We start from the raw sequence: 16,905 nt of genomic DNA, 5'->3' as shown, positions 1-16,905 counted from the left end.
ATCAAAAATGAACCAAAACTTATTGAGTTAAGGAGAAAAATGAAGACTAATACCATGAGACTGAAACCATAACTATAAAAAATGATCATAGTAACATAGTAATCACAAAGTAAGCTTCTGTGGTAAACAAACTTGTAATGGTCTTTTTTTGTACAGCTATTCAAATCATTTATTGTAAAGCATTTAAATGAGTCTCCCGTGAATTCATATGAAATACAGAGGCGTGCTTCCTCTGATATTCTGAAGTAAAACATCACAGGCTGATCAGTTTGTTGCTACATCTATTTATAAAATGCAAAAACAGATGGCCACACACAGACACATGATTGACTTTTCACACATTTGGCTCAATAATGGTGCACAGAGTTGGTGAGCTCAGTGTCAGAGTGGCTTTGTAAACCTATTTGTGGAGGATGTATGTCACAGTTTCATCTTCGATACCACAAATTTCAAATGTTTACTGTCTTTACCAAAAAATGTATCACAATGAAGTGAAGCTATGGAATATTTATTAAACTCTGAATTCAAATAGCGCAATGTTATTAGGAGAAAACTTCAATCCTGCATGAAGATCAATTGACACACTGTGGGAAGGTGATTTGTACAACACTTAAAGGAGAACGTCAAAGTCTTTTTTTCCAGATATTTATGTGATATCCCTTAATTTCTGGAGTTTACACACACAGACAGTACTAGAATAAAATAAAAAAATACAAATTTGGCATCCATTCAGATGATGATGTAAACTCATAGATTGAGTTAAAGACTCATGGAACAGCTCTGCTGAGTTTTCTCTTCTGTGACTCCAAATACTATCATCACGTCTAAATTACAATCTAATATATACAATATATTATTCTGTAAGAGGGGGGTAGGAGAGCTGAAATAAAGTAAATATTCATCACTCTATGGAGGATGTGCAGTTACATTTTAGCTGATGCTATTTTAAAATATGTGTAAATATAAAGAGTGTGTTAGTAAACCAGCTATCTTAGTCTTTGGCCAAATGAAGAAGTTCAGTGAGGTTAAACATCCCCTTTGCCTAATGTGTATGTGCTAAATTTATCCTACATTTCCTCTAATTGCTGGTTTGTGGTTGCTACATTTGGATGGGCTTGTAGAAAAAAATAAGTCAGTAGTTAAGCAGAAGCTGTAGATGTTGCAAAGGAATTTCCTGTTGTATTCTACAGTAGTCCATCTATTGCAGGGATGGCTGGTATGAGCAGGATGTCGATGCACCGTAGGGACAGAGAAACATACAGCAACACACTCAATGAACACTTAACAGTCCATTCTTTATTAAAGCTGTGGTTCTCAGCATCAGAAAGCTTTTGTACTCCCAGTGTTCTGCACAAACTACCACACTGCGTGTGACAGCGATAAAAAGGGAATAAATATCATACAGCATTTACATATTCCGTCATATTCCTTCTTATCAGGTAGGCAGGATGAAAGTAGGTCTGTTCAGCAGCAGGTGGTTTGACTCTGATGCTGAAATGGATATTGAAAGAGTTCACTTTCAGTATTTCTCTCGCAACTCAAACAGTTACCTTTTTACTGCTTTTTGTCCTCAAACCCATTGGAGGTAAGCTTTCACACACACACACTTTTTAAATTCAGTTTAACAGGATTTGTGAAATGTACAGTAATTGTACCCCTTTCAAAATAAAATTTTGTAGTGAAAGGAACTCACTAACTCCAATTTTCAACTTTAGTCCATACTTTAGGAAGGAAAGGGCTGACAGAGGCAGGATGGATGTTACTCAGGATTATGGGAGGTGACTCAGACTTATTGTCAGGAGATGAGGTAGAAGAGGCCCAGACATGATAGCTTTAAGGCACCTGAGCAGAAATAAAGTGATCGCACCCAACATCCACACTGGACGCGTAAGGCAGAGCTCTGAATTTTTTGACATTGCAATGTGTAGGAAGGGAAATAAGAACACTTAGACACACACAAGTAGAGTATATAATCAGATAAAAGTTTGATTTCTTTGATTTATAGAAATAATATTTTCTAAAAGCAAATTAAACTGTACCTTTCATTTCTTCATCAGTTCAGTTTGAACCCTTCTGAAACAGGGTTACAACAGTTTTTAACATGAAACCTAAAAACTGCCCACAACCATCTCCCGATGACCTTCAACAGAAAAAAGGCAAAGTGGTTTTAAATATGTCAGACCACACAAACCAGAGTCAGGCGCTTGTCAGTGATTGCAACTTTAAACTGAAAACAGAGTATCTAAAACATGTTTGCAGCATGACTCGGATACCCTGGGATCTGGATACACTGGGTCCCAGTGGTAGTAAACTCAACAAGTCGAGACATTATCTTTAGATTTGGCAGTCCATCAACAGGCCTGAATCAGCCAAACCATGACACAGGAAAGCCTTTGTCGATGAGCTGATGAGTCCCTGCACACACTGCAGTTTGTGCCTGGGAACTCAAATCGCACAACTTCAGAGCCCCACCTTACACAGCACTTCTTGTAATTGACTTTGAATGTTGGCATTTTGTTCCAGCTCAGACTTCTCAGAAGCCAGTTTGTCCTATTCTAAGGTTTCACCTTTTCTCTGTTATTACTGTTGGTGTCATGCCTCAGGTGTTAGTGACCCAACAATGGAGCTTTAGAAATGATGACCATATGTTAAAAGTCCTAACCTCTGTCCATACGTCAGGAAGCAGAGGACTGGAAGAAAAGTGATTCTCGTCGCTGTTAGGAGATCAGGTGGAGGAGGGCTAGACAGTGATTGTTAAACACGGCATTTAAGTGTGTGTAATCCACCTCTGAGCACTATGATAGCTGCTATAGGCTTCACCACTCCACCCTCCCGAAACCTGAATTGGACAAGCAGACGAAAATGGAGAAAAAAAGACATGAGTATGTGTGGAAACATGAAAGTATAATAATAATAATAATAATAATAACAACAATAATAATAATAATAATAACAGCAACAATAATGTATTTTTTAAAAAGAAGTATAACCTGGAAGGGAAACATAAGCCACTCCCTCCTCCTCGTCTTTCTCTCTCCCTTACACACCGTTGCACACACACGCACCGGTGCGTCAGCTTCAGACGGAACATCACTACTGTTTTTCAGAAAGTTTTCTCCCCTCAATAAAGAACCCGATGGTCGCGATCAGCTAATGAAGCTTCTGACTGAAAAGGTGAGCCGCTTCTGCTCTGATCTACAATACTGTTTGATCATTAATGAGAACGAGCGCTTCCTGGATTCAAACCGCTCCTGTCTGAATGTATAACATCTTCTACGCGTTGGCTAAAATATTACAGCACCCCAAACCTCTCTTTAAAAGTAACATTAAAATTACTTTATTCTCACGGAACGGTTATGTTTAACCTGAAAACACGTCGACGTAGGACATAATGTTGGCAGGCAGCTGACTCATGGCCCAAAGCATGACTCAACCTTTGTGAGACGGTGATTAGTTCCAACATGCCCACAAACCGGTCATTCATCAGCTGCTCTGCAGTCACATAGTCCTGTTGAAGATGGACACAGAAGAGTCAAGTGTCAGTGTTTCTACTATATTCACGTTCTTGTTGTTGCTTTCCCCCATCGTGTCTCTTGAAGGTAAGCTATAAAGCTATACATATGATGGCTCGCACATGTAGTTGGGTTTGATGATCTATCTAAACGAGATTTATATTCTAATGTGAAGCGTTCCTGTATGTATGGTTACAGTAATATATATACAACATTTAATTTAACAAAGCAATTTAAAACAATGATGAAACTCAGCGGTAATTTAATGTGTTGTGTGGTGGATGTTGGCAGTGGTAAGGAGTAACACAGTCAAACTAGTAAATACTTTAATATGAATAAAATCCTAAAATGTCCTGGTGGTATTTTTGTTTCTACATAAGCTGTTAGACTGTTTTCAACAGCTGTGAACTAAATTATACTACATGACTTGTGATGGAACATAATGGAAAAGCAAAACAATCAGTCAACTCATGTAATGGCTTGGTATGCCATTACAACCGAAGCCTTTATAAGGGGTTTTGTGTGTGGGAAAAATAGGTTCTTTCACCCAAGAGGTGACCACAGACAATGTAATCCCAAGCCCCAGCAGGCTTTAAGTGCATACATTAGCTTGGTTCATTTGTCCTCCCATTCTCAATTAATACACAGTATTTCTGCTGACACTCTACTATTGTACTTATTTGAGGACATGTATTTGTTGGGTTTAAGGCATTTTTTTTTATCAGGGAGAAGGTCAAAAGACTACACTGAGCTCACTGTGCGGTGAGCTCTGTCACTTTTGTCTGAAGCTGTGGCGTGGCTACTTTTTTTTATAAATGAAATAAAATTTGCTCTTCATAACCTTTTTATGAAATTAGAAGTGTTTAAAAGGTAGATATAGTATTTTATTTATATATATATATATAATTCATAGATATATATAAAAATATAAATAAATTCATAGATATAGTTTTATATTTATTTTGAAAATACTTGACTTTTTAAGCAGGATGTGTGTATTTATTTCTCCTCCTCAGGTCACTATCATGTGGTCGGATCACTTCAGCCTATCCTGGCCGCTCCAGGTGATGATGTCATCCTGCCGTGTCGCGTGGAGCCAAAGTTTAATGTGGCGAGGTTGACAGTGGAGTGGTCGAGGCCCGATCGTCGTCCTGACCCCAACGACCGTCTCAGCCGAGTGGAATATGTTCATCTTTACAGAGACGCCCGAGAGGTCCCCGACATGAAGATCCCATCGTACATCGGGAGGACGGCGTTGTTCACAGACGGCCTGAGAGAAGGAAACATCTCACTAAGAATCACTAATGTGACACAAGAAGATGAAGGAAGATACAAATGTTTCATCCCAAAGCTAAAGAGTCAAACAAGGTTTTCAATTGTTCATCTGATTGTTGGTGAGTTAGACTGAAACGATTTTTGTTGTTTGGTTTCAAACTTGCCTTAAAGACCGGTGTGCTTGGGTTATTTTACCAACAACTTATTTTGGTGTTGCTCCTTAAAGACGTCTGGATATTATTTTATTGTAAATAATTTCAAATCTTCTGTTCTTACAAACTTATATTCAGCTGAAACTATGACAACAGAGACACCACTGCATCCTGAAACTCTCCAAACTCCTGAGCCGATGGACGAGTTTCACAGTAAAGGTGAGAACATGAGGAACAAATCAAGACAATTAAAAAGTCTTGAAATGGATTTTAATCACCTTTATGATGCGGTTTTCTCTCACTGATGGCAGCCTCTCTGTGTAGTCCTCAAAATGTCTAATGTGTGCAGCTTTACTTTGAAGTAGATGCAGGAAGTGTAGGGTAATATCCTGGGAGCAGCTCTGTAGATCTCTTTATTTATTTCTGTGAAGCAGTAAATGTATCAGTTATTCTCTTGTGGTTTTTGACAAAGTCATGTTTGCTGCCCTGAGAATTCTGGGACTTGTAGCATTAAAGTGACCATCAGGACTGATATCTCAGTAATTCTAACTTCATTTCACTGTTATGTAACTTTGTGTAACTTCTGTGCTTAATAGTTTAATAAATGTGACATGTCATGTCAAAACATGTCATGTTGTGTCTTACAGTAGATCTCATCTGTGTTTGGTTTTTCCTGGCAGGTGGTATGTCCCGTCGGAGCCGACTGATCCCACTTGTGGTTTTCTGTGTTTTTATTCTGCTCTGTGTCGCAGTCGCAGGACACTGGTTCATTGAGTTGAAGCATTGAAAAACAAAAGTATGAGTAAGCCTTAAATCTTAAATATTTATGCATTTACCTCATGGCTGAAGGATGGAAATTAAGGAAAACTGTTTGTGTGTCTGTTCTTTGTTACTCCAGCTTGCGAGTGCAGCTTTGTAGGTGGACGCATTGGAAACATTAACAGAGGCGCAAGCATCACCCACTTTACTTGAACGTTAATTAAAAGCATTGATTTTTCCAGCCTAATGTGGACACAGCAGCTCTGCAGCAGGAGGATTTCACTATGTCCTGTAATTTGCTTGGAGTCACGCTGAACCTCTGGTTTAAACAAGACAGTTAAAATACAGAAACAACAACCATCCTTTTTGCCAAAGTTGACTTCTGGGATCAAACTTCAAAAGCGTGAGGACCTACAATTTAGATGCCTTGCTCATGGGCACATTGGAAACATTAAGAGAGGAGAAAGTGCCAACTTCTTACTTACTTTGAGATGTTTCTTATTTGTTTGAGGAGCCGAAGAACTTTTCCAGCCTCCTGTGGGCACAGTGGGTGACTTCCAAAGGGTTTAACCACAGAAATAACATCCATTATTTGAGTCAAAGTCGACCTCTGGCAAACATATGGATAATTTGTGTCACAACTGAAGTATCTGGTTGTACTGCAGCACTAAGGCTGAAATTGTTTTGTGAGACTTTGATCAAATCTTAATAACCTCACATATAAATTCTCTTGCATGTGAGGTTATTTACAAAGAAACACTTAAGTCTAATTGGATGTCCTTTCACGAGAACTAGATCTGAAGTGCTTTAACTGTTCTTGCATTTATACTTGCGTTAGTTTGAACTTTTTTTGTAGCTTGTGGGAACATGAAATACTAGTTTAGATACTAAGAAAATGAAACCTGTTTAAGAACCTCTTAGAGTCATCTTGTATTTTGAGGAGATATGAGTGAATATTTGCACTTTGTTTTGTATTATGGGTGAAGTCTTACTTTATTCTGCCCTTTAGAGAGCGGACTACAACAGTATTAGATCAGGTTGAACTCATGTAAACATGTTTGCTGTGATGTGATTGTAGGTATTTATTTTGTCTTTCGGGACAGCTTGGAGCTAAAGGTGCTTTCCATGTGTTTGTTTTGTTAAAGTTCCTAACTGTCACTCTGACATACTGATTGTTTTATCAAGCTCAACTTTCTGCTTCCTTCTTACGGAAGGAATATCTAATATATAGTTCTGTTGTTTTAGGCCTTATTCTATTTAAAAATGTCTCTTAAAGAAAAGCAGGTCTTCTCTTTGAAACACTGATTTTTATATTTTGAACCTTTTGTTATTTTGCACTTTCCAACTAATTAAACTTAAATTTGAGGCAAAGTGTTTCCAGACAATTGCTTCTCAAGTTCATTTGCAAATGATTTCAGTGTGTTTGCATCATTTATTCAGTGACTAACATCTGTGCTGGAGTTCAGCCTTGTGTTGTTGCGTTATCATCACAGGTCAGCAATGTTGTTCAATTCACACAGAGGTCATCCACATGAAAACATGCGGACCTGAGCTGTTTGTTAGATTAGCTCAGCATGACAACAGCGCTTCATCCAACAGCAGTACAGCAGGGGCTGATTTACACATTCATTCATGCCTGTACTGAAGTAAAAAACGTATTACAGATTTAAGTTTCACTAAAAGTGAAATCTCAGCTGTTATTGGAGGATACTTTTACTGAAGGACAAGATTTACCTCCCAATGCTCTGTCACCTCACCTTATTATTATTTTTTATTTTTTTTTATTATTTATATAAATTTTATTTTATTTTTTTACTTAATAAAACTGATGTTTTCTAATTTTGTCTCCCCCCCACCCCCCAAAAAAAATAAAATTAAAATAACGAGACAAATGAACCTAAACCACAATCATAACGGGATAAATCATGAACAGAAACTAATAGCCGAGACTCAAGATACTGAAAAATGTAAAACTGAGAACCAAACAGGACAAATAATAAACAAAAACCACAGACCGTGACAGCCACCACCTTCGACCCAAAGTCTGTTTGAGGTTTTAAGTTTTATTTAAGAATACAAAGAATATCTGGATATTTATAATAACTCTCTGTTGTACTAAAAATCACAGCAAATGATTTTCCATTATATTTATAGACAAAGGAAGTACTCTAGCCTATATATAGATTTTATCGTTTCTGTTTACATGGGTATCCTTCCACTCAAGAGAGGAAAAATATTTGGTTGTGTTCAGCCTGTGGGTGGGTGGGGGAAGCACAGGAAACATAAGAAAGCCTACTGCTTGTTAAGGTATGATCGGGTGAGCAGCCCACAGTCTGCCCCGAATTTTTTTTAAACAAACGTTTCTAACACAGCCCGCTGGAAAAACAAAATGCCTGTGGGCGCGTTGATGAGACTATATAGTCAGAGATGTAACACAGGTTTCACACAGGGTCACACAGAGCTCATTCACCCTCATAGTCTCAAACAATACCAGAATACTTTGCCTTACACGTGTGATGTATTGATCCTCCTTCAGATTCCTCCCATTGATCTGAAGTGCCTCACAAACACATTGCTCAAACCTGCTCTTACATTGTATGTACTAACTGTATATGGTTGGCAAGATGTCCACTGCCACAAGTGAATTTTTTCAGCTTGGGAAACCTTTCCCTACATGTGCCGATATTGACTCCCGCAGTGACTGCTGTGTGCTGGAGCAAAGGAGTGATTTTAAATATGAGTTTATTCATGAGTAGTTTGGTCTTGTCAGAGATCATGTACAAAACAGTCATCTCAGAGAGATCTGAACAGGGACTCTAACCAGCAACCTGTAGATTACAAGTGAGCTGCATTAATCTCAAATCTTTGTCTCAACCAAGCTGTGAACTCTAAACTTTTAGCTGCCCACAAAGAAACGAGGCAGGCTGCATCGCCATGTGTGAAGCACATCAATTTTCATCTGGTCTCACAGTAAAAAAGGGAAAATCCTGTCAACAACTTACTAGCAACACTAATTACTGCACCCTTACTGTAAATCATTGTTACAGTGAGGTTACTGAAATACTGTGAGCAACGACTTTCATTCAAACAGTTATAAACTTTTCTTTTTGTTAATGATGCCCATGACTGAATTCAATCCACTACTGAAAGCCGATGAGATCTTTGAAAATCTTTACTCCACCTCTCTTTGATGAGACTAATTATGACACACAGAAACAGATGGCATTCACTCCATCGGACCAGTGTCACTGAGTTTCAGTGCAGTTCTTGTGTAGTTTAGCAAACCTAAACCTTTTGTTCCTGTCTCCCTTCCTTAAGAATGGCTTCTTTACAGCCACCCTTCCACTGAGACCATGTCTGATGAGGCTATGTAGTACTGTACATATAGATACAACTGGCTAACTAAGGACAGGTAATGGTGGTTGAGTGCATTACTCGTTTACTTTGAAACAACTGTACCTGCTGAGTCCAGGTCTGTCTGTAGCTCTCCACAAGTGGTCTTTGGCTCTTGGACAACTCTTCTGATCATTCTTTTCACTCCACTGTCTGAAATCCTGTGAAGAATTTAGAAATTCTTCAATAACCAATGCCATCAGTAAGTTTCGCACATGTTTTGCAATAAGGTTGTAAAGCTCTTCATTGGTTTTACCCATCATGTGATGTTTATTGTGTGGCACCTTGTTAATGATACATTTTTATAGGGATGAAAGCAGCTGATATTAATTTATATAAAGTAGCAGGATTACTTTTTAATTAGTGATACATTTCAGCTGGTGTCATGACTTTCCATGCCCTTTTAGATGTCCCGGCCTTCATGTGTTCAATACTTTTTACCTGTGTCATTTCTCATTATTACACATAATAAAATCAGTATTTACATTAAATATGTTAAATATTTCATTAAAGAATACAGTAATGTGACATCATAAAAAATTTCCATGATGCACTCATTGACAGGAGTGTGGTTCTTTGGGTTATAGTAAGGGTTTGAGGTTAGGCAAGTCACCCTCAATCAGGATGAGTGAGTGGGTGGATAAATGTAATCTGTTTTTTATATGTTTTAATTCAGGTCCCACTTTCTCCCCCACCCACATCTGCGACTCTGCCTCCTCTTCACACCACCTGAGGCTGCTCCACACTTTCCACTCCCCCCCCCCGTCACCAAACACTCTATATGTCATTCCTGCATCTAGTCACTTCACTTTTGTCTTCTCCAGTCCCTTCAACACAATCCAACAGGCTCTGCTGAGGGAGAAGCTGTAAGGAACAGAACTGGACATCACCTCAACAACCTTGCCAACAGACCACAGTCCGCGAGTAGTTCTCAGATGATAAAGCCATTATTGAATGTGTATCTGAGGGGAACAATCTGGAGGAACTGTCAGAGTTTGGACATTGAGGCGGTCGACACATACATATTCCTGGGTGTTCGCCTTAACAATAAACTGGACTGGTCACACAACACTCATGATCTCTACAAGTAGGACCAAAATCAGCTCCATCTGCTGGGCAGGCTGAGGTCTTTTTGGGTGAGCAGAACACTGTGAAGGACTTTCTATTTTATGCAGCCCTTGTGCTCTTGGGAATCAACTTGTTGGAGTAAAAATATTATTTAATCTCTATCAAACTGTTGTCTGTGGCATTTTTTAGATCTACGTAAAGAAACTGGGACTAATGATGTGTTTTGGTGACAGACTGCTGGTAGCAAAGACACACTTTAAATGGGTTCTTTACCAAGTTGTCTGTTATTGGTGTTACAACACCAATTTGTGTCTCTTTTATGCTTGAATAATTCACAGGTTAAAGTGGCTTGAAAAAAAGCAATCCTCTGAAAATGGTAAAAGGACTGGACGGAAAATAAGTGAAAAAACGCTGAATGTCCAAATAAACACTCTGAAGGATCCTCAGAAGTCCTGGAGAACTCAGGATCACTCTAAATAAATGTGAAGAAATGTTTGATGACCAAATGCTTTTACTGTGTACATAATACATGTCTGAAGAAATGTCAGGTTTTCTAAATCATTTCTAGATCACATCCATCAGTATAAAAAGACGGGCACCTCATTGTTGCCTATATATATTTAATTTTGTCTGACACACTGAGATATTTATAATTAGAGCTATCTGTATTTTTTGAGGGTTTTTTTTTATTATTATTATATTTCTGTAACTTTGTAAGATATTGCATTATTAATTTAATTTTGTTTACTTAGTTACAGTTCAGTCTTGGAGCAACTGTGACCACCTTATTTTCTGGGGGATTAATAAAGTATTCTGGCTAATATTGGCTAATTAGCAATTTGACTCTGTGTATTGGGATGTCACACGGTGTTTTACAACATTACTTTAATCTACTTCTCGCTTATGTGAAAAATCCTCCAATGGAAAGGAGCCTCAAATCCAGGCAGCAGTTGACCATGCACTTCTGGTAATTAACCTAAAAATATAATGACATTTAAATGTGCAGAAATATTACGTCATGCAAAATGTCCATGATGCAGTCATTTACAGGAATTAGGTTCTTTTAAATAATAATAATGGATTGGATTTATATAGCGCTTTTCAAGGCACCCAAAGCGCTTTACAATGCCACTATTCATTCACTCTCGCATTCACACACTGGTGGAGGCAAGCTACGGTTGTAGCCACAGCTGCCCTGGGGCAGACTGACAGAAGCGAGGCTGCCATATCGCGCCATCGGCCCCTCTGGCCAACACCAGTAGGGTAAAGTGTCTTGCCCAAAGACACAACGACCAGGACAGAGAGCCCGGGGATCGAACCGGCGACCTTCCGGTTACAGATACGCTTCCCAACCCCCTGAACCACGGTCGCCCCAATAAATGTGGTCGTTAAGAGTGTTGCATCGCATTGCATTGTGTCTTTGACTTTTGGCTGTGAGTATCTACACCTACCCACTACAGTGTGGGTGTAGATGTGTAGACCTTTCACTCTTGTGTCATCAGCTTCACTCCATCCACCCTCTCTCTAAATTCCCCTGAACCAGGTCCCTGAACCGGATAAGATGTAAAGAGAATTAATATGTGTGTGGATTAAGATTATTACGATGGAAACACAGTTAGAATAACTAAAACTTAAAAACATGTTTAAAAGCAGGAGTAGAAAAATGGAAACTAAACCCACGTCAGTATGACGAAACTGCACCTTCTTATTATTTTACTTTCACTTTCAGACTCAGAGCCGCACATGAAGCGCTTCCTTCCTTCATGTTACTGAACGTGTTACTGAAGAAAACAGCTTGTTTTATAATTTTTTCTCGTCTCCATGAAGAGAATGGTGGTAATGATCAGCTAATTAAGCTCCTGTCTGAACAGGTGAGCTGCTTCTTCTCTGTCATTCAGCTTTTGTGCAACTCTTGCTGGGATTTGTAAATATTTGTCATTTTATTTGCCCGCGCTCTTGAACTGCAGGTTAATTAAAAATCGAAATAAAGAGTAACTAACTGCTGCTTTTGACCTTTTGGCTGTTAACTTTTTACTGTTTACTGTAATTAATAGGAATTTCCCGTCACTTGACTTGGAGTTTTTCAGGCTTCCTTTACTGTTACAGAAAACCTCCTGTTTTTCTGGCACTAAAATTCCCTGCTAACATTTATGTAATCTTGTGTTATTATCATTATCATTATTATCATTATTATTATTATTAATGGCACCTGGAAACAGGTAAATACAGGGGGCAGCGGGGGCCTGGGACAAAAAAATAAGCGCTTTAAATGTGTGCGAAGTGGGCGGAGGGAGAGAGAGTAGACAGACTGGTATTTATCAGCTGCTGTCAGTCAGCGTCTGTCTCACACTCACTGTAGATGGATGTAGCAGAGTTTAGGTTCAGTGTGTCTCTCTCAGCTTTGAAGCTCACCTTTATGCTGCTTTTCGCTCTCACACCTGTTGAAGGTAAGATTGCTCTGCCACATGAGTCCAGTTTTGTTTAAGCTTTAATTCATGTTAGTCGTATTTTTCTAGTGTTTCCGATGCACCTTGAGCGCCTGTCAATGATGCAAATTATTAAACTTGCTTTAGTTACAAATATAATTTAATGGGAGTATTTAAAAACAGTGGCAAACTCAGTGATGATGTAGCAGCAGTCTGTTATACTGGCTGATGTTGCAGATGTTTCACACTGTAAATAAAAGCAGACGCTGTATTCAAGTGTAAATTAGTCTAAAAATACTGCACCAAAAATTGTGCCTTACTCTTCTGTGTAAAGTTATGTTGGGGGTTTGGAAAGGGAGCTCAATTTTTTTTATTATGCTATCAGAGTTTAGCTATTTCTTTTAGTTTATAGGTCTATATATATATTGTGTTCGGAAATAAAACAGATGTTTAAATCATAAATAACTGAGCTGAATCTATTAGTCAGGTTTGAGCATTTCACTATAGAAGTTTCTAGTTTCTGTGTCAGTTTAAAGATTTTTACTAACTTAATTCATTTATTTTTATTATTCTTTATTCATTTATTTTTAAACCTGTAGCTAAACAGCCAAATAGAAACTTTCTGATTGATCAGTTACTCTGGGATGGTGGTGATAATTAGCTGTGAAAACGATTCATTTTATTAATGCTTGCTTGTACAGAGACACATGTAGCATTAACCAAAGCCACATGTCAACAGTGTTTACAGCCTGAGCCAAGCTAGCTTTCAGTGCATGTTGTAAATGAGCCACTAAGCTATAATACATGAATTGGAACATGTAAATAAAGAAGGAAGAGCACTTTGCTCTCCACGTGCTTCGCAAACAGAGGAATCTTTCTGTCAGTGATTTGATTTTGCTCATCTTAATCTTCTTAATCACTGTTTTTGAAGTTACAGGTGCTCTTTAGTGGAACTCTTGGTGTTATTTACCATTATTATTTTACTTTTAGAATAATGTAACTTACATTCAATGCAAGAATACGATGTAAAGACCTGAAGCCTGCCCCACAGCTGTGTGGAGATTTGGATCTATTTTAAAACAGGCTTTGGTTCTAAAATTAAAGCTGTGCTGATTTCAGAGACCCAAACCTGTCCATGTTGCACTTTTTACTGAGATGCATGTTTATGACTGTTAGAGCTGCACTTTTTCAGCATTTATCAGCTGCCGTGAGACAGTTTCTGATGCGCTGTCACCATGTTTACACTTGAGAGTAACAATTGACGGAAAAAGTGTGGACGTTGTACCAGTTTTTAAATTGTGTTGATAGGCCACATAAAACCAGAGTTGTGATAAAAATATATGCAATGTTTGGTTTTCTTCCTGAATACTATCGTTGTTTATATTTACTGCGGGAAGAAACGGTAAAAACAACGTTTTATAAGGAAAACGCTCGAAAGCACTCTCCGCCTGTGAGCAAAAACAATACTAAAAAACCCCGCAGCTTTTCCTATTCAAAAAATGTACCATGTCGACCAATCAAAAAATGAATGATAATGGCAACATGGCATTTAGATGTTTAGGAAAGAGGGAAGTTTTAGGAGAGACGGCGGTGTTTTGAGATGTGAGAGATTTGCGACATTTAGCGCAAATCTTGTGTAGTTAGTGTGTAGTGTAGTCAATAGTTTTGTTGTGTGTGTCAGAACAATGAGGCGACTGCTGAATGTTACAGGTGTTACAGGAGTGATACATCTCCTGTTGTCAGGCCTGCAGGTATCAGGCTGATGTTCTCCTTTATGTCATAGTGGACAGAAATTATTTTTTGGAGTGGCACAAATAATTTGTGTGGCATCAAATTTGATGCAGAACAGCTGATTGTTCTGTAAATAGTTTGAAATGTTTATTTAAAAACACGCCTTGGCTGCATTTTTAGGAGAGAGTTACAGACTCTCTCCCAGACCACAGACTCATAATACAAGTCAGAGCTTTATAAAAAAAAAAAAAAAAAAAAAAGTTGTGTTTTCAAAATTGGAGTTCAAGTTATTTTTACTTCCAATAGTGTTAACATACTACACAGATCATGACCAAGATTTTTTTAAATTTTCATTGTAAGTGGGATAAAGCAGTTAATTAAAAGTAGTCTAACATAAATGTAAATGCTGTAATTTGATTATTTTTAATAAACCATGTAACTTGGATGGATTCGATGCTGGTGTGACCACAGTGCACACGTCTGCTGTTGCTCACAGTGGTCCAAGGGATCGCTCAGGGAGTTTGTGTGTTCGCTCAGACACGTGAAAAATTAGAGGGAACATTGGTCACAGGTGTAGAGGTGCTGAAAAATTGATATTAACATTTTTTTATTGCACTTGGAAGTGTTTGATGAGAAAGGAAGACATTTTTGAAAACGTCAGACTTGGTTCTCAGCAGGATGTGTATTTATTTCTCGTCCTCAGGTCACTATCATGTGGTCGGATCACTTCAGCCTATCCTGGCCGCTCCAGGTGATGATGTCATCCTGCCGTGTCACGTGGAGCCAAAGTTTAATGTGGCGAGGTTGACGGTAGAGTGGTCGAGGCCCGATCGTCGTCCTGACCCCAACGACCGTCTGAGTCGAGTGGAATATGTTCATCTTTACAGAGACGCCCGAGAGGTCCCCGACATGAAGATCCCATCGTACATCGGGAGGACGGCGTTGTTCACAGACGGCCTGAGAGAAGGAAACATCTCACTAAGAATCACTAATGTGACACAAGAAGATGAAGGAAGATACAAATGTTTCATCCCAAAGCTAAAGAGTCAAACAAAGTCTTCAATTGTTCATCTGATTATTGGTGAGTTAGACTGAAAAGATTTTTGTTGTTTGGTTTCAAACTTGCCTTAAAGACCGGTGTGCTTGGGTTATTTTACCAACAACTTATTTTGGTGTTGCTCCTTAAAGACGTCTGGATATTATTTTATTGTAAATCATTTCAAATCTTCTGTTCTTACAAACTTATATTCAGCTGAAACTATGACAACAGAGACACCACTGCATCCTGAAACTCTCCAAACTCCTGAGCCGATGGACGAGTTTCACAGTAAAGGTGAGAACATGAGGAACAAATCAAGACAATTAAGAAGTCTTGAAATGGATTTAAATCACCTTTATGATGCGGTTTTCTCTCACTGATGGCAGCCTCTCTGTGTAGTCCTCAAAATGTCTAATGTGTGCAGCTTTTATTTTGAAGCACAGTTGAAGCTCTGCAGATCTCTTTATTTATTTCTGTGAAGCAGTAAATGTATCAGTTATTCTCTTGTGGTTTTTGACAAAGTCATGTTTGCTGCCCTGAGAATTCTGGGACTTGTGGTATTAAAGTGACCATCAGGACTGATATCTCAGTAATTCTAACTTCATTTCACTGTTATGTAACTTTGTGTAACTTCTGTGCTTAATAGTTTAATAAATGTGACATGTCATGTTGTGTCCTACAGTAGATCTCATCTGTGTTTGGCAGGTGGTTTGTCCCGTCGGAGCCGACTGATCCCACTTGTGGTTTTCTGTGTTTTTATGCTGCTCTGTGTCGCAGTCGCAGGACACCGGTTCATTGAGTCAAAGCATCGAAAAACAGAAGTATGTTGATCTTATGCATTTACCTCATGATTGAAGGATGGAATTGAAAGGACATTGTTGTTAAAAAAAATTTTTTTTCATTCTTTACTCCAGCTCGAGAAAGGACCTCCTATCTAGGTGCCTTGCTCATGGACGTGCCTTGCTCCCAAACTCCCAGTTGGGATTCGGGAGACGGATACCCTCTCTATTTTTAAGATTAGGCGTAAAACTTTCCCTTTTAATAGCTAGGGCTTGAGACCTAGCTTTATGACCTAGCTAGGGCTTGACAGCAAAGCTCTGCTGAGGGTGGTGAGATCAGCACAGCGCATCACCAGGACTGAACTACCAGCCGTTGCATGAGGAAGACGCAGTGGATCCTCTCTTATCCCAGCCACAGACTTTTCACACTCCTGCCATCCAGCAGGTGGTTCAGGACCATCCAGACCCGCACTACCAGATACAGAGACAGTTTTTACACATAAGCCATCAGACTTTTGAACTGCTGACATTCTATACACATCATTACACACTCATTACAATTACAGGACTCTACACACTGCCACTTCAAAAATGCCACTTAAATGCTCATTGCACAAGTTTTGCACAACCTGTAAATACCAACTTGTCTTAAATTCACTAAATATTTAATACTTTTTTTCTCTTTATCATTATTATTACTGCTATTTTCTGTTATTTTATTCTTAATTTAACTGCACACATGGGGGTTAGTACAGTTTCCTCACAGCAGGA

General features: G+C 38.7%; 2 protein-coding genes across 2 annotated transcripts; both read left to right on the top strand.

Annotated features, from left to right (window-relative positions):
- Positions 1–3,493: 3,493 nt before the first annotated feature.
- LOC146390531 (myelin-oligodendrocyte glycoprotein-like) lies at positions 3,494–7,058 on the top strand. The gene is made up of 5 exons (XM_084923599.1): positions 3,494–3,599; positions 4,529–4,906; positions 5,078–5,158; positions 5,620–5,735; positions 5,838–7,058. Exons 1-4 carry the CDS (start codon positions 3,518–3,520, stop codon positions 5,724–5,726), a joined length of 648 nt encoding a protein of 215 aa, XP_084779725.1. The 5' UTR covers positions 3,494–3,517; the 3' UTR covers positions 5,727–5,735; positions 5,838–7,058.
- Positions 7,059–12,518: 5,460 nt separating this feature from the next.
- LOC146390530 (myelin-oligodendrocyte glycoprotein-like) lies at positions 12,519–16,293 on the top strand. Its single transcript, XM_084921799.1, has 5 exons — positions 12,519–12,606; positions 15,020–15,397; positions 15,569–15,649; positions 16,061–16,176; positions 16,270–16,293. Exons 1-5 carry the CDS (start codon positions 12,519–12,521, stop codon positions 16,291–16,293), a joined length of 687 nt encoding a protein of 228 aa, XP_084777925.1.
- Positions 16,294–16,905: the final 612 nt, after the last annotated feature.

Source organism: Perissodus microlepis, chromosome 3 (assembly GCF_051167445.1).
Source record: "Perissodus microlepis isolate ML-2025 ecotype Zambia chromosome 3, ASM5116744v1, whole genome shotgun sequence".
Lineage (NCBI taxonomy): Eukaryota > Metazoa > Chordata > Actinopteri > Cichliformes > Cichlidae > Perissodus > Perissodus microlepis.
Note: the sequence above shows the minus strand (reverse complement) of the source record. Positions and strands in the feature narration are given on the sequence as shown.

What these genes read in the sequence shown, in the direction of transcription:
- LOC146390531 (XM_084923599.1), top strand. Translation starts at nt 3,518, where the DNA reads ATGGACACAGAAGAGTCAAGTGTCAGTGTTTCTACTATATTCACGTTC. An exon ending in CCCCATCGTGTCTCTTGAAG is followed by an intron (nt 3,600 to 4,528) that starts GTAAGCTATAAA and finishes TCTCCTCCTCAG; the next exon opens with GTCACTATCATGTGGTCGGA. An exon ending in AATTGTTCATCTGATTGTTG is followed by an intron (nt 4,907 to 5,077) that starts GTGAGTTAGACT and finishes ACTTATATTCAG; the next exon opens with CTGAAACTATGACAACAGAG.
- LOC146390530 (XM_084921799.1), top strand. Translation starts at nt 12,519, where the DNA reads ATGGATGTAGCAGAGTTTAGGTTCAGTGTGTCTCTCTCAGCTTTGAAG. An exon ending in AATTGTTCATCTGATTATTG is followed by an intron (nt 15,398 to 15,568) that starts GTGAGTTAGACT and finishes ACTTATATTCAG; the next exon opens with CTGAAACTATGACAACAGAG. An exon ending in CAAAGCATCGAAAAACAGAA is followed by an intron (nt 16,177 to 16,269) that starts GTATGTTGATCT and finishes TCTTTACTCCAG; the next exon opens with CTCGAGAAAGGACCTCCTAT.